Below are 25,598 nucleotides of genomic sequence, written 5' to 3'. Positions count from 1 at the left end.
CTCTGAGATTTTTGGATACTGATCTTTAGAGTTGAATCACTGAATTGATCTGATCGAGTATTTGTGCCTTGTTACTATCATTATATAATCCAAAAGTAATTTCACTTTAAGAACCATTATTTTTAGAGATGTATCTATAGTAAGAGGGGAAAAAGCACCTATTATTCTTTCAACCTAGCCTACCGTTAATATGTTAGTTTTCCTTCTAATCAATTATTCCTTATTTCTAGGCTTTACTTCCTTCCCTTTTCAAATTGTATGCGGGATACTTTACTTCCAGTAAAATGCATAAATATTAACTATACTACTTGAAAAATTATACATATATATACACACATATATCCATGTAAATATACATGTATGTGCATATGTACACTCATACACACACCTGTGTAAAGTTTATTTTTACATAGCTATAAATAGCATATATTGAAGTACCTTTTTTTGAGCAATATTAGTTTCAAGGGATGAGAAAAATGTTACCATTTTTAAAAAGAGATAAAGACTCACCATGGATAGATACATTTGAGAAACCCTCTAAGTATAGGCTAGTCATTTTCTTCAGTTTTAGGGATTCTCAGAGCTTTTAGTATGCAAATTTGTGCACATTGGGTATAGGGGCAATATTAAGCTGCATTTTTGAAATTTATTTTAATCATGGAATCATTTTTCACATCGCATATGATCAATGTTCTGTTTGCATTATTTTCATTTATAACCCATTACATCACAAATATGGTCCTTAAAATTTCATCAAGTGGATGCATCTCAGTCTAGGTAATCAGTGAAATAACGAGGTTCAGGGAGTCTAAATCCATGAGGCATGGGCTGTCTGTGTTAACTGTTGTATCTTAGTCTAGTGTACTGCCTGTTACATAGCAGGCATTTGATACTTACTATAAGAATGACCAGATGTCTGTTGCGTGATCATTCTTTCCACCCATCTTTGTGAATTTTATAAAATTCCTTTACATTTAGCTTCCTTTGATTTTTAGTGAGACTAAGTATTTTCTTATGTTTCTTTACTAACTATACGTCCATATTTGTGAATTGTGCATTCATTTCCTCTATTAATTTGTGATGATCTTCATGTTTTTTGTCTCAATTTTTATGAGCTTCTATGTAATTAAGTTTGTAGCAAAACACACTTTTTCATAAGTGTGTTAGCTCTTAGCGTTCACTATTTTTTCAAGTAAAAAGTGTGAAGTATGTATGGACTCAGATCTGTTGATATTTTTCTTCATGATTTTTTGTATCTGCATAAATGCATGAACCTGAGGCCCTACCTAGGCTGTGCACGCTTAATTCAACCCTCCTCTAGTGTGGGTATAATATTTTTAAACAAAACTATTCTTTAAGCCATTTGGAATTTGTTTTTGCACACAGCATAAAGAGATAACCTGTTTCCCCCCCCCCCCCATGTTGTAGGTCATTTGTTCCCACCTTCACTAAACCATTTTTATTTTACAATATAATGTGATACCTCCTTTAATATGTATTAAATGTATTTATAACTTGACCTATTTTGGGGATAATCTGACTTTCTACTCTTTGCCAGTACTATATTTTTTCAAAATATCATAGGATTACATAATATGGTTTTGTATTTGGTTGGTCTAGCCTCACTTAATTAACACTCATTATTTTTTGTTTTCTGTAATTTTTTTCTCATCTATTTATTAGTATTTCAGTCAGGTTCCATAAATGAACAAAAACTAGTTGAAATTTTAATGACATTGCATGAAGTAATAAATTTTGGCATCTTTACAACAGATTTTTTTCCTTTCCAGAAACATGGGATGCTTCTCTACTTTCAAGTTGTTTCTTTGTTTTTATATTTTCCTTCCTATGTCATAAACACTGCTATTGTAAAATTGAATGCTCTCTTTTTATTACATGTTCTGTCCATTATCTTTTCACCTAAGTTTTAAAAATAAATTGGCTTCCATTTTATGGCACTATAACTTTACAAATAAACATTACATAATGCAAGTGCAAGGGTTTCAGTATCTCAATTTCACCATATAAGAAATAAACGTAATTATTTTTCAAACAATTAAAGTTGGTTTAACTTCTCCTCTTGGCAATTGCAAAAGGACAAAAAACACACATTAGATAAAGCTGGCAAAATTTAGTTTCTATCTAGAAATATCAAATGCTGGTTTGCTTTCTTAATCTATCAAGAAACTATCAAAAATTCATCCCAAAGAAAGGTAAAGTTAGCTAGTGGATCAGAATAAATTTTTCAAATAAAAATATAGAATAGTTAGTATCACATGTTACTACCTGAGCTCCAGTTGCTATTTCATCAGCAGCTTCATTCATTACTCCCAGGGTTTGAAAAGCAAATACACACAGCTCTCGTTCACACACAGTAGGCTACAAAAGAAAAGGGAATCAATTCAACAGTTTTTCCCCATCCTCCAATTCCTAAATTAAATGTATGACATTCTTCATAATAAATAGAAAATGCAAAGTTTTAGAATATTAAAAAGAAATATTATTTACAATAGCCTAGATGTGGAAGCTACCTAAGTGCCCAATGACAGATGAATGGATAAAGATGTGGTATATGTATAAATACAATGGAATATTACTCAGCCACAAAAAAGAACGAAATATTGCCATTTGTGAGAACACGGATGGACCTCGAGGGCATTAGGCTAACTGAAATAAATCAAACAGAGAAAAGGCAAATGCTGTATGATTTCATTTACATGCATCTAAAAAAAGAAACAAATGAACAAACATAACAAAATATAAACAGTCATAGATACAGAGAACAAACAGGTGGTTGCCAGAAGGGAGGTAGGTGGTAGGATGAGAGAAATAGGTGAGAGAGATTAGGAGGTACAAACTTCCAGTTACCAAATAAATGAGTCACAGGGATGAAATGTAGAGTGTGGGGAAGGTAGTCAGTAATAATGCAGTATCTTTGTACGGTGACAGATGGTAACTAGACTTACCATGGTGATCATTTTGTAATGTATAGAAATTTCAAATCACTATGTTGTGCACAAGGAACTAACGAAGTGTTGTATGTAAGTCAATTATACTTCAAAAACAAACAAATTCGTAGTAAAAGAAATCAGATTTGCCGTTACCAGAGGTGGAGGGGTGGGGGGAAGGGGAATTGGAGGAAGGTGGTCAAAAGGTAGAAACTTCCAATTATAAGATAAATAACTACTAGGAATATAATGTACAACATAATTAATATAATTAACACTGGTGTATATGAAAGTTAAGAGAGTAAGTCGTAAGAGTTCTCATCACAAGGAAAATATACTTTTGTTATTTTATTTTCCATTAATATGAGATGATGCATATTCACTAACTTATTGTAGTAATCATTTCATGATGCATGTAAGACAAATCATTGTGCTGTACACCTTAAACTTATACAGTGCTGTACGTCACTTATATCTCAATAAAACTGGACGGGGGAAAAGGGAAGAAATATCACTTTAAAGAATTAAATTTCTAAATTTAGGTAACAATTAGTAAATAATCATTTATTGATACAGAGTCACAAATATGATTAAAAAATTCATTTTCGTTAGTTTTAGGCACTTGCACTTGGAATGATTTAGCAATAGATGAAAATATCCTTTAATTGGAAAATCCACCTCGCCTGCTTAATACACATTTGCACATGAGATGCACTTAAAAAAAAAGCAGATACCTAAGCTGGTGATATACTAATTAACCACAAAGCTGTGTAAAACAAATATAAAAAGGAGAATTCCATTTCTTCCTAGGTAATTTTCTCTGGAAGAAATAGCATGACTCTGCTTACTTGCTACCCAGCTCTTGAAAGATTGGTTTTGTTGGAAAGACTTTTGACTTCAATAACCTCCTGGAGTCAACAGCACTGAAATATACACTCTGCAATTGCTTTGGAAGAGCTCTCATCTTTCAAATCTGATACAGTGTCATCTGCCTGATTTATCTTATCTCCCAAGTTACATTGCATTAGGCAGCTGATGAGGCCTAACACGATGCAGCCTGTGGTGCCCGGCACAGCAGACAGCCGCATTTGTTAGTGCCATTGCTCCTATGTTCACTCATTTCAGAGGATAGTTTCATCTACTGCTTAACTAGTGGGGAAGGATGGCCCCATTCTGAGCATCCTCTATGTTCAGAATAGGCCCACATGGTAGCCTTGCAGACAAAAAGCAGGACCAATCACACAAAGATTTCTGATTGACATTCCCCAAAGAGAATCTTCAAAACAAATAAATTGATATATTTCCTTTGTCAGCCTTAAAAGGACAGTTTGATTCTATTTCAGAAACATCAGGAAAAACTACCTATGGTAGGAAACGAATTGGAAAAATTTCTTCATCCAGCCTCAAGCGATATATACTGCTGCATATATTTGGATATACTTAGAGCAGACCGTTCAATTTCTACTACTTTTTCTTTTACTTTACCATTTAACCTATTCTTAATCTATTTTTTCATGTGTATGTGCATGTATGTTTCCTCCTCAACTTCCCCCGCTGACATTGGGTTGCTTCTTTTGTTTACTTTAGGGGAGCATGGTATGGTCTGAAATAATAACATCAACCATTTTATTGCATATTTACTATAGTGTCAAACACTGTACTGGTGTCTGAGGATAGTGAAACTATACACAAACAAGAACTCGGGGAACATAAACCTTGGAAATCATAAAGGGCCATAGGAATTAATACGTGTACTCTACCAGACACCCAAAGTTCACTGAGGAAGTAAACAGAGACACAGAAGGTACTTCGTTTTTGATAATACTACTGCCAAATAAATTTTTTATGACTAAAATCCATCAATCCCAAAGCTGAACATCAGGATAAGGCTCATTTAGTATATATGAGTAATGATTGGTTTTTATTTTTTTATTTGAACCCTGGATAATTAATTATACTTACTTTGTGATCATCCTAAAATATATGGATGTATGTACGTGTGTTCACACACATATTCAGGGAATATAAGTAGAAACTACCATTTTGGTACCAAATTGTTGCCTTATGCAATATAAATGAAAATGAAATAAAATATTCTGCTAAACTAGATTGGAAGATAATTTTTTGGGAAGATAATTATTTGAAATTCGAATATTCTATCACCACACTTTGTAGCCAATCCTAGGTATTCATGTGCCACCCTGACTTTGTCTCAAATGATTTTTTACCAATTTCACCCAGACCTCCTGGTCTTTATCTTGGCTAACAGGTGAGCAACAACAGTTCGATGTTTTCTCCTGAATTACTATTTCATCCCGCTGCCACATCTGTTTATACTCAAACCTCTAAATCTCCAAATTACATGGACTTACCAGCTGACCCATTATTTTAAAAAATAAACCTACGTTCTTAATGTAAAGCTATGGATTAATTACTTTATAGACACTCCTTTTCTTTCCCGCATTTTTTTTTACTGAAAAGTGGACTTTCTTCCCATACTCAAATTTGTAAGGCTGATTTCTAGGAATATCCTGTTACTGCAACTGTTTGAAGAAGGAAATCAGGTACGATAGAAAACTTGCTTTTGGCGGGAAGAAGAGAAAGTTTGCTATCATACTGAAAAATCTGAAGTAGAACTACACATTACACTCTTATAAGAATAATTTTATCTTCCTTTTTTTTATTTGGTAAGGAAAGTGCTATATTATGAATTTCTTTGATTATTCGTGGAATAACCTTTTTAGACATGTTCATTAGCATTTGGAATTTCCTCTTATAACGGTTCTTTTCTTTTAACATCTTTATTGGAGTATAACTGCTTTACAATGGTGTGTTAGTTTCTGCTTTATAACAAAGTGAATCACCTATACATACACATATATGCCCATATCTCCTCCCTCTTGCATCTCCCTCCCACCCTTCCTATCCCACCCCTCTAGGTGGACACAAAGCACGGAGCTGATCTCCCTGTGCTATGCAGCTGCTTCCCACTAGCTATCTATTTTACATTTGGTAGTGTATATATGTCCATGCCACTCTCTCACTTCGTCCCAGCTTACCCTTCCCCCTCCCTGTGTCCTCAAATCCATTCTCTATGTCTGTGTCTTTATTCCTGTCCTGCCCCTAGGTTCTTTAGAACCATTTTTTTTTTTTTTTAGATTCCATATATATGTGTTAGCATACAGTATTTGTTTTTCTCTTTCTGACTTACTTCACTCTGTATGACAGACTCTAGGTCCATCCACCTCCCTACAAATAACTCAATTTCGTTTCTTTTAATGGCTGAGTAATATTCCATATGTGCCACGTCTTCTTCATTCATTCGTCTGTCAATAGACACTTAGGTTGCTTCCATGTCCTGGCTATTGTAAAGAGAGCTGCAATGAACATTGTGGTACATGACTCTTTCTGAATTATGGTTTTCTCAGGGTATATGCCCAGTAATGGGACTGCTGGGTTGTATGGTAGTTCTATTTTTAGGTTGTTAAGGAATCTCCATACTGTTCTCCATAGTGGCTGTATCAATTTACATTCCCACCAACAGTGCAAGAGGGTTCCCTCTTCTCCACACCCTCTCCAGCATATAGTTTGTAGATTTTTTTTTTTTTTTTTTTTTTTTTTTTTTGCGGTACGCAGGCCTCCCACTGTTGTGGCTTCTCCCGCTGCGGAGCACAGGCTCCGGACGCGCAGGCTCCGGACGCGCAGGCTCAGCGGCCATGGCTCACGGGCCCAACTGCTCTACGGCATGTGGGATCTTCCTGGACCGGGTCACGAACCCGTGTCCCCTGCATTGGCAGGCGGACTCTCAACCACTGCACCACCAGGGAAGCCCTGTAGATTTTTTTGATGATGGCCATTCTGACTGGTGTGAGGTGATATTTCATTGTAGTTTTGATTTGCATTTCTCTAATGATTAATGATGTTGAGCATTCTTTCGTGTGTTTGTTGGCAGTCCATATATCTTCTTTGGAGAAATGTTTATTTAGGTCTTCTGCCCATTTTTGGATTGGATTGTTTGTTTTTTTGTTATTGAGCTGCATGAGCTGCTTATAAATTTTGGAGATTAATCCTTTGTCAGTTGCTTCATTTGCAAATATTTTCTCCCATTCTGAGGGTTGTCTTTTGGTCTTGTTTATGGTTTCGTTTGCTGTGTAAAAGCTTTTAAGTTTCATTAGGTCCCATTTGTTTATTTTTGTTTTTATTTCCATTTCTCTAGGAGGTGGGTCAAAAAGGATCTTGCTGTGATTTATGTCATAGAGTGTTCTGCCTATGTTTCTTCCTTTCTTTTTAAAATAGCAACTATAGAGGTAGCAATATTGTGAATAATTTATGTACTATTTAACACCATACTAAGTAAATGCCAGTGAATTTTTAAAGCAACAATGTTCTATCAATCATTTTTTACTTGAACATTCTATAGAGTATTCAAGATACAAATGAGTTTAATTTTGATACAACAATTTGCCAACTAGTTTTTGTAGATCACTGACCCTCTCCCATGTTTATCCACATTTTATTTGAGAGGAGTTCAAAATGTCAACACAAGATGGCGTACTAAAAGAAAGTTCTCAAATTGTAAGTAATCAAGATTAGATTACACAGAAAGCACATCCTATTCAAGGAAAGAAACTGATTCATTTTTCCTTAATAAAATATGCAGTTATACTGTAATTAGCATTCTCCCACCTTGAGCCAACTTCCAGCCAATACCGTGCTCCCAACAAATTCTGCTATAACTATATCATTTGCACAGAAAACTCCAGCATCGATTCAAAGTAAAATGTAGTCATTGAATAGCTATCGCTAGATAAGTGAAATTGTGTATTTTATTAAACATACTTTAATGCAAAGTATGTATGCCTAAATGTCACCCAAAATGTACATTATTTACTAATTCGAGTTTACAATAAATCTATTAGCTTCAATTTATAAAATATTATCTATTCTTAAGGTTATACTATTATATTGCCTTCAAAAAATTAGTCCCTATAATGTAAACTGCAAAACCATGGCAATTCCCTCCTGCCATTACACATAACATACATAATATATCCGCAATATAATATTCATTATGCACCATTTAAAAACATGGGGAACTTTATATGTCCCTAAGTTAAGATTCATTTTAGAAATTTTTAAGCTAAGATGAATACATTTTTAATTTTATTTGAATCAAAGCAATTTAAATGTGAGCAGTAAAAACATGTTTCAAAAAAATGGCTTTAAGCCCTAAAGAATATTTTAGAACCTAACTGCACTTTAGAAACTTTGTGTTTTCAATGAATTTAAATTACTTCCTACTGAAAATAGAAATGACACAACTCAAGAGAATCTAGCTATGTATTTATATATAACACAGTGTAGGTGAGTGGTTTTCAAACCTTTTTTTGCCATGGTCTTTTTTTTCAAACAAAATATTTCATGTAAGCCCAATATATAAAACAGATAAAAGTGGATACTGTTCCAGTTGGAGCATATGTGCACAGTTCAGTTCTCCTAGCTATAAAACAGGGATAAAATCAGATCTAGTTCACCAGGTTGATAAAAGGACTAAGTGAGAAAGAGAACCAAGTGAGATATGGTTTATAAAATCTCCCTGAGGCATACAGAGCCGTTTAAATATTAACAGTATTAGGTAACCTGGATAAGCTGTCTCTTCTACTTGTTTTAACCCAATGTATATACAAAAATTAGTGTTTAATAAGAATTTTCATTGAAGCATATCATGAAGTGGTATTTTTATTTTCATACCCGCAGTTTATCAAAATTCTTAATTTGTTGCTACACTATGTCTTGCTAAAAAAGAAATGAACAATGTAAATACAACTTCATAATTTAAAAACAAGTGTTGAAAACATATGAGAATAATTAAGAATATCTACTGGAAACACAAAACCTATATGCCTTTAATTCTCTGTGTTTCCAGTTTTATAGTCAGTACTTTGGCTGCTTTTCATGGTTCGGAAGACAGACACATTTGGGGTAGGGAAAGATTTACTGTCCATTAAGAAAGACAGGAATCCCACAGAGATCAAGACAGATCCACAATAAAATAGGATCAGACCTGGTTAGTCCCCACTATACATGGTGATCCCTATTGCCCGATAAAACTAAAGTTGTTTGAACATTAAAACCAATTTCTGTTCAATTTGGATGTAAAAATAATTATATTTTTGAACTGAAAGTTTTTTGGCATAACTATTTAGTTTAGCCTTTATTTCAGAACTTGAAATGTTAACTTCTACAAAATGCGTTGAGGGGGAGCAGGGAGAAAATAGCCTATGCTTTTTCATCCATTCTTTAACATCAGACCTAAATACAAGAAGACCTACCTGTTTTCCTCAAGGTAAAATGGGACATACCCAGGTTGACCCACACACTCAGTTTCCAAAAAAATGGTCATGGGAGTGCCTTATGCTATGACCGAATTATAGCTGGGTATTGTCAATTTTCACTTTGAAAATAAGAACCTTAGTTACAAACATTTGTCTATGGTCCACGGCCAAGACTGGACCACAAAATTATTAGACTCGCAGGTTTCTCTGACCTTGCTTTAGTAGGAAAGAGCATTATTCTCAAGAGGTGACAGTAGCATCTCAGGCCTGATAATCCAGAGCAAGTAATGTGGGACATTTTCACACAGCAGGAGAAGAAAAGGAAATCATAATTCCCACATCACATACTGATGTGAGAAACAGGAAAGTCTGTTAACCAGGGACACAGAGAATGAGCCTCCAATATCACTGACAAAGTTCCAACTTTGTAGGGATAGTAAGCCACACAACCACGAGTGGTTTTTTCCAACAGGATTCAGCAGCTCACGTACAGGGTTCAGAGAAGACAAACACCTGCATTGATCCAAGAACTGGGTGTTTAATGTGACACTAACAAAAAGACAAGGGCACTAGGAACTTAGAGGCTGATAAAAGCAGTGGTGATTTTGGCAGTAACTCCTTGTTTTCTTGTTTTGCGAACACACTTGAAGACCAAAATCAACATTTTAAAGCATCTCCAAGACAGTCCAGCGCATTAACACTAGCTGATTCCAAAACGTAGAGAACCAGGGGTTTGGTTTTCTGATCACAATGCAGACTGTACTGCCGAACTGCAATTCTGGGACTCTGAACAACCCTCCTGATATTGTGAGTTTTATGCAGATCCACAGCACTACATGTCAGGACTCACACCTGAGAGTGATATTTATAACCTTTATAAACAAAAGAGAAAATCAGAGCATTGTGGTATTTCTAAATAAGTAGTTCTTCATGTTGCAAAAGTGTGACATGCTTACCTAGACCTCTGAGTAAAGTGGCAGAATAGGAAAGGAGTAAAATTTTAGGACTTTTGGGAAATAGGGGTAAAAGGGGACTTAGGTTATTTAAAAAACAATCAGCCTTGAAGAAAAGAGACAAAATATAAGAAACAATTTGAATTTTGACAGAGAAAGATCTAACAAACGTAATAAACATTAGGCAGAAAAATCTATGGAAATCGAGTTTTATCTAACCTATTCAATCACCCTATGGGGCTATGACTTATCCTCTTTATAGCTCGAGGATTTACTGCAGTTTTTAATGTGTTATATGGGCTGAATATTATATTTGTAATAATTGTTATACCTTATTGAAATTATACACTATGTACATTATTGAAATTATAGTAAAACATATCGCGATGTAAACATAAGAAAGAGAGAGAAAAAATGAATATATACCTGATTTAGGTGAAGGAGGTAGTTTTGTTTACTTTTCTTCTTTTGACTATGAGATGTTTCTCTATTTTCATTTCCTGATCTGATTTCATATGTCACTTATCTTACTATTTAAGAAACCAAAGTAAGTTTTCTGATTTCCTTAGATAACAGTCTGAATTGAAGCAACATAAAACCACCTGATAACTAGCTACATTTATTTAGAAAACGTTTTCTCTCTTGTTTACAAAAACATTTCCATTTCTAGAAAGAGACAGCAAACTTCATTGGTGCAGAAAGATAAAGTAAAACAGAACTTGAAGCAAGGCAAAGAGAATACTAACATCAACTATGATATTTCTATCACCTATTATAGGAATGAACCAACAGCAATTAAACCGTAAAGAGCAAACTCCCAACAATATGTGTGGTAAATTTCCAGGACATAAATGTAGTTAATTCAAGCACATGAGTCAAGAGTAGCATCATGATTAAGACCCGTGGCCTTGGTGCCATTCTGCCAGGGTTTGAATCCTGTCCCTATTACTTACAAGCAGTGTGACATTAAAAAAAATTACGGTTTTCCTCATCTATAGAGCAGGGACAGTATTAATACCTGCCTAATAGGGTTATTTTGAGGATTAAATAAGATAATCCATATAAGGCACTTCAAAAACATGATTACATAAAAAGCATTCAAAAAGCTTATGCCATTAATAACATTACTATTATCTACGGCAAGGAAAATGTCATTGCCATGGATCAAGAAATAAATCAAGAGCCACAGATGCACAACCACAAAGTAAAAACAGGCCTCCTTACTGGGATAAACTGACATGGTTAAAGGGTCCTCTCTCCTCTCATCGTAACTATACATTTCCGTGTATTGACTCAAAATAACAATCTTGCACAAATATTTAATAAATTCTGATTTAGTTACGTTGGGTTTCGGAATAACAATATATCTCTTTGAGAGGAATAACTGACTGTCAAAAAATAGCATATGGAAAAAAATAGCATATGGGTGGCAAGAAAAAACTCTTTTATATGTTTCCCATAAACAAATAAAATGAAACAAATATATCATAAAGCCTGAGTCGTTATGGTCATAAATGGATATTATATATGTTTTTTAAAGTATAAATCCTGAAATACAAAAAATTTCTAATAAAAGTACCTATTTCTAAGGCTTTGCAATTCATCTCTTCAAACATATATTCCTAAGGACAGGACAAATCTCTCTTAAAAAGTGCAACAGAATCTACTGTGGTGCGTTATACTCATAAAGCCTTCAATAAATGTTTGTGATGCATTTTTGAAGTCAGACAAAATCAGGTTCAAAGTTCAGCTTCCACTCATATAGCTGGGTGATGCTAAATAAATCGGCTAATCTCTTTGAATCTTAACCGCCTTATTTGCACCATGGGCACAAAAATACCTACCTAAACCACAGAGTTTTGTGAAAATCAAATAAAGAAGCAATATGCAAAATATCTATACAGGGTGCCTGGCACACAGTGCTCAAGTCATCTGCAAACAGATTGCTTTAGTTTTTCCTGTCCAATATAGATACATTCTATTATTCTTCTCTTCTTAATTGCCTGGCTAGAACCTCCAGTACAATGTTGATTAGAAGTGGCAACAGCATCAAAAAGAATAAACTACTTAAAGATAAATTTATCGAAGGATGTGCAAGACTTGAACACTGAAACTAAAAAACAGTGTAAAGAGAAATTTTAAAAGATCTAGATAAATGGAAGGATACCCTGCATTCGTGGATTGGAAGGATTAATATTAAGATGGCAATACTTCCCAAATTGACTGACAGACCCAAAGCAAACCCTATCAAAATTCCATCTGCCTTTTTGGCAGATGAGCTGACCCTAGAATTCATATGGAAATGCAAGGGATCCAAACAGTGAAAGCAATATTATAAAAAAAAAAGTTGGAGGACTCACACTTCTTCATTTCAAACTCACTACAAAGCTACAGTTAGTCAAGACAGTATAGTACAGGTATAAGGACTGACATACGAATCAGTGGAGTAAAATTAAGAGTTGACCAGTAAATCAAAAATATCTATGGTCAAATCATTTTCAACAAGAGAGACAAGATCATTTAATTGGGGAAGAAGAGTCTTTTCAACAAATGGTGCTTAGACAACTAGATGTCTACATGCAAGAGAATGAATCTGGACAACAACCTCACACCATAAGCAAAAATTAACTCAAAAAGGATCAATGTCTTAAATGTAAGATATAAACTATAAACTCTTTGAAGGAAATAATTGGATAATAATTCCAATTATCCAATTGAGATATAGGATATTGGATAATTCTCCCCCAAAATACCACTTATACTTTGATTCTTATTTCCATACTCAATAATGCCACAAATGTGTTAGTGAGTTGGCATTTTTTTGAAATCTTTACTCTAATTCTCCAGATTCTACTACATACCTCTTCTAACTGGAACAATGACTACCGTCTACTCTCTGTATTAACTATCTTTAAATTGTGCTTTTTTGAAAAAACAGTGTTTACAAGTTTACATATATATACATATCGATATGGATGGATATAGAGATAGATGAATAGACAATGAAGTGATAAATAAGCACATGTGAGAAACGAAACATTTTGCTAATATGAAACAGCTTGATCTTTCACAGACTCCTTCAGAAATAGTGACTCATTTGTCAAAATTATGACTTTGTGTATTACGTAACTGGCTCAATAGAGAGTATTTACTGTAAATGCAGTTATTTACTTATTTATTCTTATATCTTAACCCTCTTCGTTTATATTCTAAACTGCCATTCCACCAATGAGAACTTACCCTAAGCATGGGGCCATTTTGAAACACATGTGGCTCATCACAAACCACACAGTATTCATTCAACACAGGGATCCGCTGTTCAGCAAACTCAATCGTCTGAATAAGACAATAAAGAGAAAGAATGAAGTCAAGTTCATGAAGGATTTGAAAACCCACTAAAGGCTAAACTATTCCTACAACAGATGGAGGCTTGGCTCATACCTGCACTAGGAAGCCACGGTCTCGTATTGGAATACATTTGGCACCATTTGGCTATAAAAAGCAAAGGAGAAGAAAATAATTTTTTAATTAGGAAAATATATAAATTATAGCCTTTTACTTTTGCCACAGTGAATACAGATGTGATCTAAGATCACCTGTAATGTGAATTAAATCACTGATTATGACATCGAGATTTTAGAATTTAGTATAATGCCCTTTCCTCCATTACTATTGCAATCTTTGTTTAAACTAAATGAGCAGCATTCTTAATTTCTGATCTTCTAATAAAAATGAGTGGCATCTTTAAATGATCACAAAAACTCATTGCCCCTATCACTCATCACTGATTGCTCCCACTTCCTCATTTAGATTATTTCAATCTCATTTTACAATCAGATAGAATTATTTCTCCAAGGACGTACTAGACAGCTGCTGTAAGGGGTACAATACTAAACTACTGTATTAGGCTTAACCATACAGGAGGACATTAAAACATATTCTTTTACAGAATATCCGAAATTATCTTTCTTAGGTGAAACTAACCATGGGAAACTTTCTACTATGTAACTCTGACAAAATTACTTTTCTATATGTCTTTAATACTTAGTTTTGAGAAGAAATGGGCTTTGGGGATATCCACCTAAAATTACCAACATACTCATATACATTTTCTTAACACAAATAAAATTTCATGGTATAATTTACAATGTAATTTTAGAAATGAATCTATACAAGAGCACCACAACTTTCTGAAAATGTATCTTATTTTTTTTCAGTTTCATCTATTGCTTGGTATATCTGTATTAATAGTTAAAGAGTTAAATACGTTCCTCCCTAACACACACAAACACAAATTTACTAAAAGAAAAACAAAACTTTTTGTCAATTCTTTTATGTAATTAATATACATAAGATAGGTCTGTTTCTTTATCTGAAACTGGCTATAATGCTGATTACTCTAGAGGTAAACTTTGTGTAAGACTGACTCCCAATAAATACCACCCAAAGTACTTAAGCTTTAATACAGTCACCTCCCAGGCCCATCTCCCCATGCAAAACAGCTTCAGGACAAAGTGACTTCAGTTTCATAAAGTAGACACTGAGAGCAGCTTTAAGTGAGTCTCAGGGATACAGCTGTAACTGTTACTTCTCTCCACAAGTTCATGGGCAAAGTTGTCCTCTTATATACAATAGGAAGGACACCACTCTTAATTATTGGAAATAAATAAATAAAATAAAACATCAACAATTTTTATCCTAAAAAAAAAAATTATCAGACAAACTCTGAGCTCCACTACTTTTGTGAGAAAACCAGAGATTAGATAAACCTACTCAATAAAACATTAAAAATGCTATGCTTGCTTAAAAGGACAGGCTCTGTGAATCCAATGGACTTCCTTCCATTTTTAGTAGCATTCATTCCCGTGACAGGACTCTGGACTAGACATCAAATTGACAGCCACATTTATTTTTTCAGAATCAAAACCAACATTCCAGTACCAGTTGCAAATGTCTGGTATGCAAAATAACATCCAAAAGAAAAAAATTGTAAATTTTAAAAAACAAAAACAAAACTGTGCTTCTTTCCTTTCCCAGATCTTACAAAACAAACAAACTAACAAAACCCTCTACTGCCCCTTAGCTGACATTTAAGAACTCAAGATGAAAATATGTACGCACAGCAGGCTGGGAAGATGAAGATGATGATGGTGTTAAGATACCAATGAGCCCTGAGGTAAGAGAGAGCCTCCGGCCCTCTGCGCTGGGTTCCTTGAAAAGCTCCGTTTTGGATGACTTGGGGGCACTGGAGTAAGACTTGCTGAGCAACTTGTGATTCTTGAGTCCATATAATTCTTCCATTCTGAGGTTACTGGAATAAGACCTGCTTAGCAGTTTGTGAGGCTTCAGGCTGGCGTTGTGCTCACAGCGCGGGTCTCCAGAACAAGAGCGAGTCAAGAGTTTGTGCGACTTGAGAGCGAGGCAGTCCTCCTGCTTGACGGCTGCAGGGCAGGGACGGTTCAAGAGCTTGTGTGACTTAATGGTCGTCACCGCCTGCTCAGCCCGGGGGTCGCTGGACAGCGAGCGACCGAAGGTCCTGTGTGGCTTCGGGGCGCACACGTCCTCCGTCTTGACTGTGCTGGAACAAGTCCTCCGCAGCAGCTTATGCGTCTTGGAGATCCCGTCTTGCTCCGATTTCAGTTTGGATTTGCTTTTTCCACAACCAGGGGGAGGATAGCTTGGCGACCTTCAAAATGCAACAATTAACAGGGCAAATCGTGAGTGCAACAGACCATGGAGAACACTTGTCAGGCTCAATCAACTCAACTCTGTTACAAATACCATGTCTTTTTAATCCAGCTTATCCAGCCAAAATGGAAACCAAATATGTATGGAAAGATCACAGGGACTGAATTCTATGTTTCCTGGAAAGCAAAAAAGCTTTGTTCAGTTCGTTTTTCCCTCCTACCTATCCCAGAGCCCTATGAAGGACTAATTTTGGTAGGGAAAACTATGTGATTAGAAACCAAACAATGTAACTTTAGTAAATTTAACCCATGTAAAGGAAACACAAACTCAAAACATAGAAATGAGTATCCGTGTTTTTTGATGGAATGGATGTAACTTGGTCTGTTCTTTAAAGTCATAAAGAAAATAAACAGATGCCAACACTGTAGCAAGAATGCTTTGAATTAAATAAGCATGGAATATCACAGGTGCAGCGTTTAGTAAGACGATGGAAAGACGTCTGTTACCCACCTGCGCAAGGTAGAAAATAGATGCAGGGGAGACTTCACTTTCTTCTCTGACAGCTTCTTGTTGTGCAGGCAACTAGATTTTTCTTTGCTCTGTTTCCACTGCTGTGTAACAAATGTCTGCATGATTCTGTCAAACCAAAGGTCAGTTTGTTATCACAGTTCCAAGGTCATTTAATATCAGATTTCTGTATGGATTATGTAGAGAATACATTTATCAAAGGAAAATAAATGCATGGTAATTAGGCGGAGTTTAATTTTGAACCATACAAGATGTCTTCTTGTGTAGGAAAGCATCCTATAGAAAATTTCTATGATTTTACTGTGTTACGATTAATAATTAATTAATTACTGTGACATAATTAAAAATACAAACGATTAAGAAGTTGATAAAAGAATAAGGATATAAGGAGATTTATAAGGACGGCCTTTAGGATCAACACCTTTAGCTGAGGTGGCAAGAGAAAAGTCTGAATTATTTTGTTGGTGCTAGCAACACAGGTTTTAAAAAATGTTTTGTTAGTAATTATGATCTATTAAGATAAAGTAAAGTTCTTTTCCTTCTCCTTGATTTGCTTATGTATTTTTCTTCGTGAGAAGGAAAACAAAATGAAAGTACAAAATCGTAAACAAAAATAAGCCATGCAAAATTGACTCTATGGAGAATTAGGAGGTCAGCAAGTTTTACGTTCAGCACAGCTGCCATTCACTTTAAAATGTGCTGGTTTTTTAAAAGATGGTGCGCCTCTAAGAATTTTTAGTTCCTATCCTAAGGCAGGAATTTGGTAACTTCTGATCTCAATATTTTCTAAGTCAAGACCATGGCATCACTGTTTTGTGATAAAGAATTCTAGAACGTCAAAGGTGGATTTAAGAAAGACACAGCCTTGTTTTCTGAGAAGGGTCTCAGGCTGTGACAGCTTCTCTGGATCCCATCCCTCCAGTGACAATGGAGGAGAGTCCCTTAAGGTTGATACTTAAGTAGAGGCAAAATTTTACAATTAAACATTGTGCGCAGTAAATTAAACACTTTGATTTTCTTTCCCAACTCAATTCAGCAGGTCCTGCTTTCCTGCTCTTTCCAGTTGTTTCTAACACAGATTGCTTTTGTACCAGGAAGATGGTACCGATATCTACTATTTACAATACAGCAGGGTGTGAAAGAGGAACTTTATATACAGATTTTTTTTCTCCTTCCACACATTTCACAAGTAAGGTGAGGAAATGAAATCTGTCCAAGTTAGCCTGGATTGTGAGCAGAGCTGTAACACCTATGTTATCCAACACGGAGAGACCTATGTTAACGTATGTTATTCAAAAGGGGCAGCTGTGACTCTTAGCACTAGGCCAATTTTTATTTTCTTGAGCTCCTTCAGGTCTCACCACATTAACTCAGATCGCCAGAAACTACATCACTCAGACTAACCACCCCAAACTTTAGTGAGCTAGCTTAGTTGAATTCAGAGGAAATGTGCAATTATTTGCGGTCTTTTTAGCTGTAGAGGTAGTGAGGAAGAAGGGGGTAAAGCTGCAGTCAGTGATGCATGATTCCAAATTTGCAGTAAATTCTCCCTAGAGCTCAGGACGAGGGAAAGTTCTTATTTTCCACTTAATCTTTGAAGGTTTTTTTCTTCCAAGATTTCATCAAGATTTAAATGTAACAGTAATATTAAGGTCATCATTTTCCCTTGTACTTAACCTGAAATCTCCAGTGACACCACCCTTTGTACCAAGCAGATTCAGATTCTTTTCCTCCTATGAAAAATTGCCATTCCTGTGTACCACTCCCTAAGAAACCAAGCAAGTGCTTCTCTGATTCTTGGCAGACTAACTGGAACAAAAAATAACAAGTAAAAGAGCTAAAATTGTTCCCACTTTCATATTACATTAGCGTTCTAAAGTGTGACTTCAACATCTAAAACTAGTAATTCTTAAACTTGCACACCCAAATCCCTACATGTTCTTGGATTCGAAAGGGAGGAGTCAACTACCTCCTATAAGAAATTCAATATAGTGTTTCATTTCAACTGTGATCTGAAATATACATATGAGCACGTTTGGTATAATGACCACCCCCTTATAATAGAGAGGCACCGAGAGATTTCAGTGCTCACACTGGTGTTTGAGTTTGTGCTGTCACTAAGAAGAACTACTATAATTGCCATTGGCTGATGATAAAAGAAGGGAAAAAGACTTCACGGTAAATTATACATTCACATCAACTGAAGACCGGATGAGGTCACAGCCAGCTATGTGAACAAAGCTTCCAGGGTAGTTCAGAAGAGAAAGGGAATACACGTGGGTCACATGATGATCCTCTACATGCTGAAATGGGCACTATAGTAGTCAGTACTGTGTTCAAACTGTGGTGGTGAAATAGCTTCAGCGAAATGACACCACCCATCAAATTAAATTAGTATATTAATTTGAAATTTGAATGTTTCATTTTGATTTGCACATCAGTTATAAATTGAATTTTGTGTTATAAATGTGAACTCAACATATGAAGAATTTACACCATTCTTTATGTTTGTATATACTTCAGGCAATGTTGGAGATTTGCAATGTATTTTTTTCCTTTTAAAAACAACTTAAGGGGCTTCCCCGGTGGCGCAGTGGTTGAGAGTCCGCCTGCCGATGCAGGGGACACGGGTTCGTGCCCCGGTCCGGGAAGATCCCACATGCCGCGGAGCAGCTGGGCCCATGAGCCATGGCCGCTAAGCCTGCGCGTCCGGAGCCTGTGCTCCGCAACGGGAGAGGCCACAACAGTGAGAGGCCCGCGTATCGCAAAAAAACCAAAACCAAAAACAGAAAAAAGCAACTTAAGTTTGATCAACATCAATTCAACATAAAGTCACACACAGTTTAAGATTATTTCCAGAGTCTGTGATATGCTTCGCCTTTGATTGACAGATACCCTATTCAAGGCTGATCACTTTATTACATCTGTTTGGGGTCAGTATTTTCTCTTTCAGGCTCTTTTAATGACGTCACATTTCCCCAATATCCATTCAATGATGAAAATATATTCCAAGCCTTATTAAGACAAAGGAGTATCTAGGATTATATGAAAGGCAGATTAGTGGATGGATCAAAAGTATTGATATGGAGTCAAATTCTGGCTGTACCACTTTCTCAGTGTGTGAGCTTAACCAAGTTGCTTAAGCTCCCAGGGCCTGGGCTTCATCATCTAGGAAACATGGAGAGTAACAGTACCTGCTTGATAGGGTTGTCGTGAAGATCAAGGGAGCTAATGTATGTCACTATTCTAAGTGCCTGACATGTAAGCAGCACTGCATAAGCATTTGCTGTTGCTGTTGTTTAGACGCTTACTGCCAGGAACACACAAGATAAGGAATCACAGAAAAAGTTTAATGAGTGTTTCTTATTTCCTGAGCAAAAACAAAGGGCCTAGATTCTAAATCTGCCTTCCTAACTTGCTGTATGTTTCTGGAAAATAACCTCTTTATATTTCAATTTCCTTTTAGGACATTGTGAGGATGAGATCAGATTTTGAAATTTTATTATATATAATTTTAGACTAGAAGATCACAGACAAACCCAGTTATTTATAATTAAGGTAAGAAACTAAATTAGTCTAAAATTAATCAAGGGTCATTAAATAAAGTTCTAGTTCATATACCAAACTTTTCATACAATTAAAATCTGCCCATAAAAGTAAATAACTTTTTAAAAATGTTAAACATTTGGGTGGAACTATTAATAAAATGTTACATATTCTACAAGGTGATTCAACAGTGAGTACAGAGTATAGCTTTCCTTAATTTCTCAGGGTTGGGATTACACACATAATTTCTTTTTCTGAGCTCAATGTCATTAAGGGTAGGAAGCTATCTATTCCTAGACTTCTGTGCTTTTATAATTGTTGTCTCATTTGGACCAATGGCATTTCACCCCTCCCCCCAAAAAAAGTTCTTAAGTGGCTTACAAAAGTACATAAAGTAGAACTCCGGACTTTGAGTGATAATCATAGTCAATACAGATTCTTCAGTTGTAACCAATGCACCACTCCAGCAGGAGATGTTGACAATAGGGAAGCTATGGGCAGGGGCATATGCAAAATCTCAGTACCTTCCTCTCAATTTTGCTGTGCACCTAAAACCGCTCTTAAAATAATGAGGGAGAAAATTGGATGAGGGAAAAAAATCATAGGGGGGGAAAAAAACATGTGCTAAGATGAGGTGGTGGCCAACCTGAATGGCTTAACATAGAAGGCAGGCTCCATGCTTAGTTCCAAGACCTGTAAGATACTGGCTTGAAAAACAAAATCCAATTGAAAAAACAAAGCCAGTTGCACTGGAAAAGGATACCTAATCCGGTACAGGAAACTGAGAAAATTTCCCCTGTGATTTTTTTTCCCTCATCCAATTTTCTCCCTCATTTTAAAAATTATTTTTAATTTAATGACTTTATTTTTTTAGAGCGGTTTTAGGTGCACAGCAAAATTGAGAGGAAGGTACTGAGATTTCGCATATGCCCCTGCCCATAGCTTCCCTATTATCAACATCTCCCGCGGGAGTGGTGCATTTGTTACAACTGATGAATCTATATTGAGTCCTTAAAAAGAAAACACTGCATAATATAATGTGCTAAATATATGTTGCAAATTGAATTTAGTTTCAAAGATGTGGAATTCTAAACATTAAGGGTTTATCTTCTAATTTTTATATGCCCACCTCCTCAGGTGGAAGGCAGGATGTTAGAGGGAGGAGAGTGAATCCAGGGGGGGGCAGATGGAAGGAATCTGGCTCAGTTCTAAGGTGAGCTCTGCCAACTAAATTATTGATGCAGCTCTTAGCATCAGGACAACTTCCGCTCCTGAGGCATTTACTTCAAAAAGCTTTGTTGAATAAAAATGGGGCGGGGAGTGGTGAGCAAAATGAGAACTCAGTTCTCTTTAATAGAAATTTGTTTTTTAGTCATTGGAAAACTTACTTTTTCAGCTGATGTCCCAGTCCAAATCTCTCTTTTGTGGAAATCTGAAAGACATCAACAGTGGGCACTGCAAAGGAAAAAAAATCAGCCTAAATGTTGAGTTGAAACTCAACCATCAGCCAGGAAAAAGTCTGAAAAGTTATATATATATATATATATATATATATATATATATATATATATTACTATGTATATGTAATATATATGTATATACATACATACACATTTTAAAATAGTCCACACACAATCCTACACATGGCTATTTATGCTTTATAGAGAGATTTTGGAGATCATTCTAGGTTAGTATATATTATATATACTAATGTGTAATATACGCATATGTAAATGCACAATATATATAATAATGAAGAATGATCTCCAAAAATATATATTAAGTGTAAATAGCCATGTGTAGGATAGTTTGCACACTATTCCTTAGGTGGAAGAGAGACATGTTGGTATACACACAGACCTTTTTTAAAGAATAAAACAATGGAGGATGACAGTAGGCATAGGATACTCACTTTTCACTGCACACCCTCTCGTGTGCTTCATATTTTTATCAGATATATAGATTTCTATAAGTTAATAACTATGCTGCTTATGAAACTGATAACCTCCAAAAGAGTCACTCACCATTCACTATTCACCGGTTTAAAGGGTATTTATTGTTTTCTCACTGTGCCAGCCACTATAGATAGAGTAGCAAAAAACACACACCAATATCCCTGCTCTCATGAGCCTTAGTAAAGAGAAGGAGACAGACAAAAAATATATAAGAAAATAGATTAAATGTCACGTGGTGATAAAGGCTCTGGATAAAAATAAAGACAGAAAAGGGTGGGGGGGCTGAAGGTTATGTGGGCATAAACAGACTTCCACATCAGATAATATGGCAGGAAGAAAAGGATCCCAGCCAGAGGAAACACAGGGCAGTACCCCTGAGGAAGAAATGTGCTTCAGTATTCTAGGACCAGCAGGGAGAGCTGGAGAGGAGTGAACAAGGTATCTCATTAGGAGACGAGATGAGAAAAGGACCACAAACAGTGTAGGTTCCCTGTAAAGAGCAAGGACAGAAATAGGAAAATCAGTCTGGAACTCATTACAGTAATTAAGGGAAGAGTAGAGTGGCTTGGATTAGCAGAGATGGTGAACATTTTGGATTCACACTCTCTGGGAGAGCTGACAGATTTTGCTGATGGACTGAATTTAAAGTGTCAGAAAAAGAAAGGAGTCAGGGATGAATCAAAGGATTTTTGGCCTGAGCAACCAGAAGGATGAAACGTACCAATTCCTGGTACGTGAAAGACTGCAAGAGAATCAGGTTTGGAGCAGCGGGGAAGACTGCCAACTTGACTCCGGCTATTGTAAATTTGAGAAGCTTATTTGTCACTCAAGTGGAAAAGTTAAGTAGGCAACTGGATAAAGAAATCCAGTGTTTACGCATTTCGGATGAGAGGAATGTGCTAAAGACATCAATGTGGGGGGAATTCCCTGGCGGTCCAGTGGTTAGGACTCCGAGCTCTCACTGCCGAGGGTCCGGGTTCAACCCCTGGTAGGGGAACTAAGATCCCACCAGTCCCACAGCACAGACAAAAAAAAAAAAAAAAAGACTTATATGTGGAAGAGCAAAAATACATATGTACTTAAAGGCACGAGGCTGGATGAGAAACGAGTGAGTGTAGATGGCGGAGAGAAGTCTAAGGATTCAGCCTGAGCCATTCAGTATGTAGAGGCTCAGCAAACAAGGCTGAAGAGGAATGGCTGGGAGGGTGGAAGATTCCAGAATTAATATGTTAATCTGGACATATATTCAAAAAAAATTTCCAAGGAGGGGGTAAACAACTGTTATCAAATGCTGCTAAGTTAATTAAGATGAGGATTCAAAATTGGTCATGGGGTCACTAAGCAATATTCTAGTCACTGGTGACATTGACAAGAGCAGTGTTTGTGAAATGATGCATCCAAAGCACATCTACAGCGTATTCAAGGAGAAAAAATGAGGAAAGAAAATGAAGGAAGCTAGAGGGCAGACAGCAGAAGCAAGAAGAACTACAATCCTGCAGCCTGTGGAATGAAAATGACATTCACAGAAAGACAGACCAAATGAAAAGGCAGAGGACTATGTACCAGATGAAGGAAGAAGATAAAACCCCAGAAAAACAACTAATATATATGCTGTCTACAAGAGACCCACTTCAGACCTAGGAACACATACAGACTGAAAGTGAGGGGATGGAAAAAGATATACCATGCAAATGGAAATCAAAAGAAAGCTGGAGTAGCAATACTCATATCAGATAAAAGAGACTTCAAAATAAAGAATGTTACAGGAGACAAGGAAGGACACTACATAATAATCAAGGGATCAATCCAAGAAGAAGATACAGCAATTATAAATATATATGCACCCAATACAGGAGCACCTCAATACATAAGGCAAATGCAAAAAGCTATAAACGAGGAAATCGACAGTAATACAATAATAGTGGGGGACTTTAACACCTCACTTACACCAATGGACAGATCATCCAGAAAGAAAATTAAGAAGAAAACACAAGCTTTCAATGACACAATAGAACAGATAGATTTAATTGATATTTATAGGACATTCCATCCAAAACCAGCAGATTACACTTTCTTCTCAAGTGCGCAAGGAACATTCTCCAGGACAGATCACATCTTGGGTCACAAATCAAGCCTTGGTAAACTTCAGAAAACTGAACTCAGGGCTTCCCTGGTGGTGCAGTGGTTGAGAGTCCGCCTGCCGATGCAGGGGACGCAGGTTCGTGCCCTGGTCCGGGAAGATCCCACATGCAGCAGAGCGGCTGGGCCCGTGAGCCATGGCCGCTGAGCCTGCGCGTCCAGAGCCTGTGCTCCGCAACGGGAGAGGCCACAACAGTGAGAGGCCCACATACAGCAAAAAAAAAAAAAAAAAGAAAACTGAAATCATATCAAGCATCTTTTCCGACCACAACGCTATGAGATTAGAAATAAATTACAGGGAAAAAAACACAAAAACCACAAACACATGAAGGCTAAACAATACGTTACTAACTAACCAAAACATCACTGAAGAAATCAAAGAGGAAATCAAAAAAAACCTAGAGAAAAATGACAACAAAACACGACAATCCAAAATCTATGGGATGCAGCAAAGCAGTTGTAAGAGGGAAGTTTAGAACAATATAAGCCTACCTCAAGAAACAATAAAAATCTCAAATAAACAATCTAACCTTACATCTCACCTAAAGGAACCAGAGAAAGAAGAAGAAACAAAACCCAAAGTTAGTAGAAGGAAAGAAATCATAAAGATCAGAGCAGAAATAAATGAAATAGAAACAAAGAAAATAATAGCGAAGATCAATAAAACTAAAAGCTGGTTCTTTGAGAAGGTAAACAAAATTGATAAACCTTTAGCCAGATTCATCGAGAAAAAGAGGGAGAGGACTCAAATCAATAAAATTTGAAATGAAAAAGGAGAAGTTACAACGGACACCGGAGAAATACAAAGCTCATAAAAGACTACTAAAAGAAACTCTATGCCAATAAAACGTACAACCTGGAAGAAACAGACAAATTCATCGGAAGGTATAACCTTCCAAGACTGAAGCAGGAAGAAATAGAAAATATGAACAGACCAGTCACAAGTAATGAAATTGAAACTGTGATTAAAAATCTTCCAGCAAACAAAAGTCCAGGGCCAGATGGCTTCACAGGTGAATTCTATCAAACATTTAGAGAAGAGCTAACACCCATCCTTCTCAAACTCTTCCAAAAATTGCAGAGGAAGGAACACTCCCAAACTCATTCTATGAGGCTACCATCACCCTGATACCAAAACCAGACAAAGATACTACAAAAAAAGGAAATTACAGACCAGTATCACTGATGAATATAGATGCAAAAATCCTCAACAAAATACTAGCAAACAGAATCCAACACACATTAAAAGGACCATACACCATGATAAAGTGGTATTTATCCCAGGGATGCAAGGATTCTTCAATATACACAAATCAATCAATGTGATACACTATACTAACAAATTGAAGAATAAAAACCATATGATCATCTCAATAGATGCAGTAAAAGCTTTTGACAAAATTCAACACCATTTATGATAAAACTCTCCAGAAAGTGGGCACAGAGGGAACCTACCTCAACATAAATAAAGGCCATATACGACAAACCCACAGCAAACATCATTCT

The 25,598-nt window shown here is 36.1% G+C and overlaps 1 protein-coding gene across 1 annotated transcript in view; it reads right to left on the bottom strand.

The window, feature by feature from the left end:
- The window catches only part of PARP8 (poly(ADP-ribose) polymerase family member 8), a 181,593-nt gene that overhangs the window by 31,605 nt on the left and 124,390 nt on the right, over positions 1–25,598 (bottom strand). The window contains exons 11-16 of the mRNA XM_079915680.1: positions 21,387–21,453; positions 16,435–16,560; positions 15,358–15,922; positions 13,678–13,728; positions 13,477–13,572; positions 2,287–2,379 (exon numbers count right to left, since the gene is read on the bottom strand). Of these exons, the coding sequence (XP_079771806.1) occupies positions 2,287–2,379; positions 13,477–13,572; positions 13,678–13,728; positions 15,358–15,922; positions 16,435–16,560; positions 21,387–21,453 (998 nt within the window). The remainder of the gene's footprint in view (positions 1–2,286; positions 2,380–13,476; positions 13,573–13,677; positions 13,729–15,357; positions 15,923–16,434; positions 16,561–21,386; positions 21,454–25,598) is intronic.

This window comes from Stenella coeruleoalba, assembly GCF_951394435.1.
Source record: "Stenella coeruleoalba genome assembly, chromosome: 3".
NCBI classification, from domain to species: domain Eukaryota; kingdom Metazoa; phylum Chordata; class Mammalia; order Artiodactyla; family Delphinidae; genus Stenella; species Stenella coeruleoalba.
This window is presented reverse-complemented; position numbering and strand designations above follow the sequence as displayed.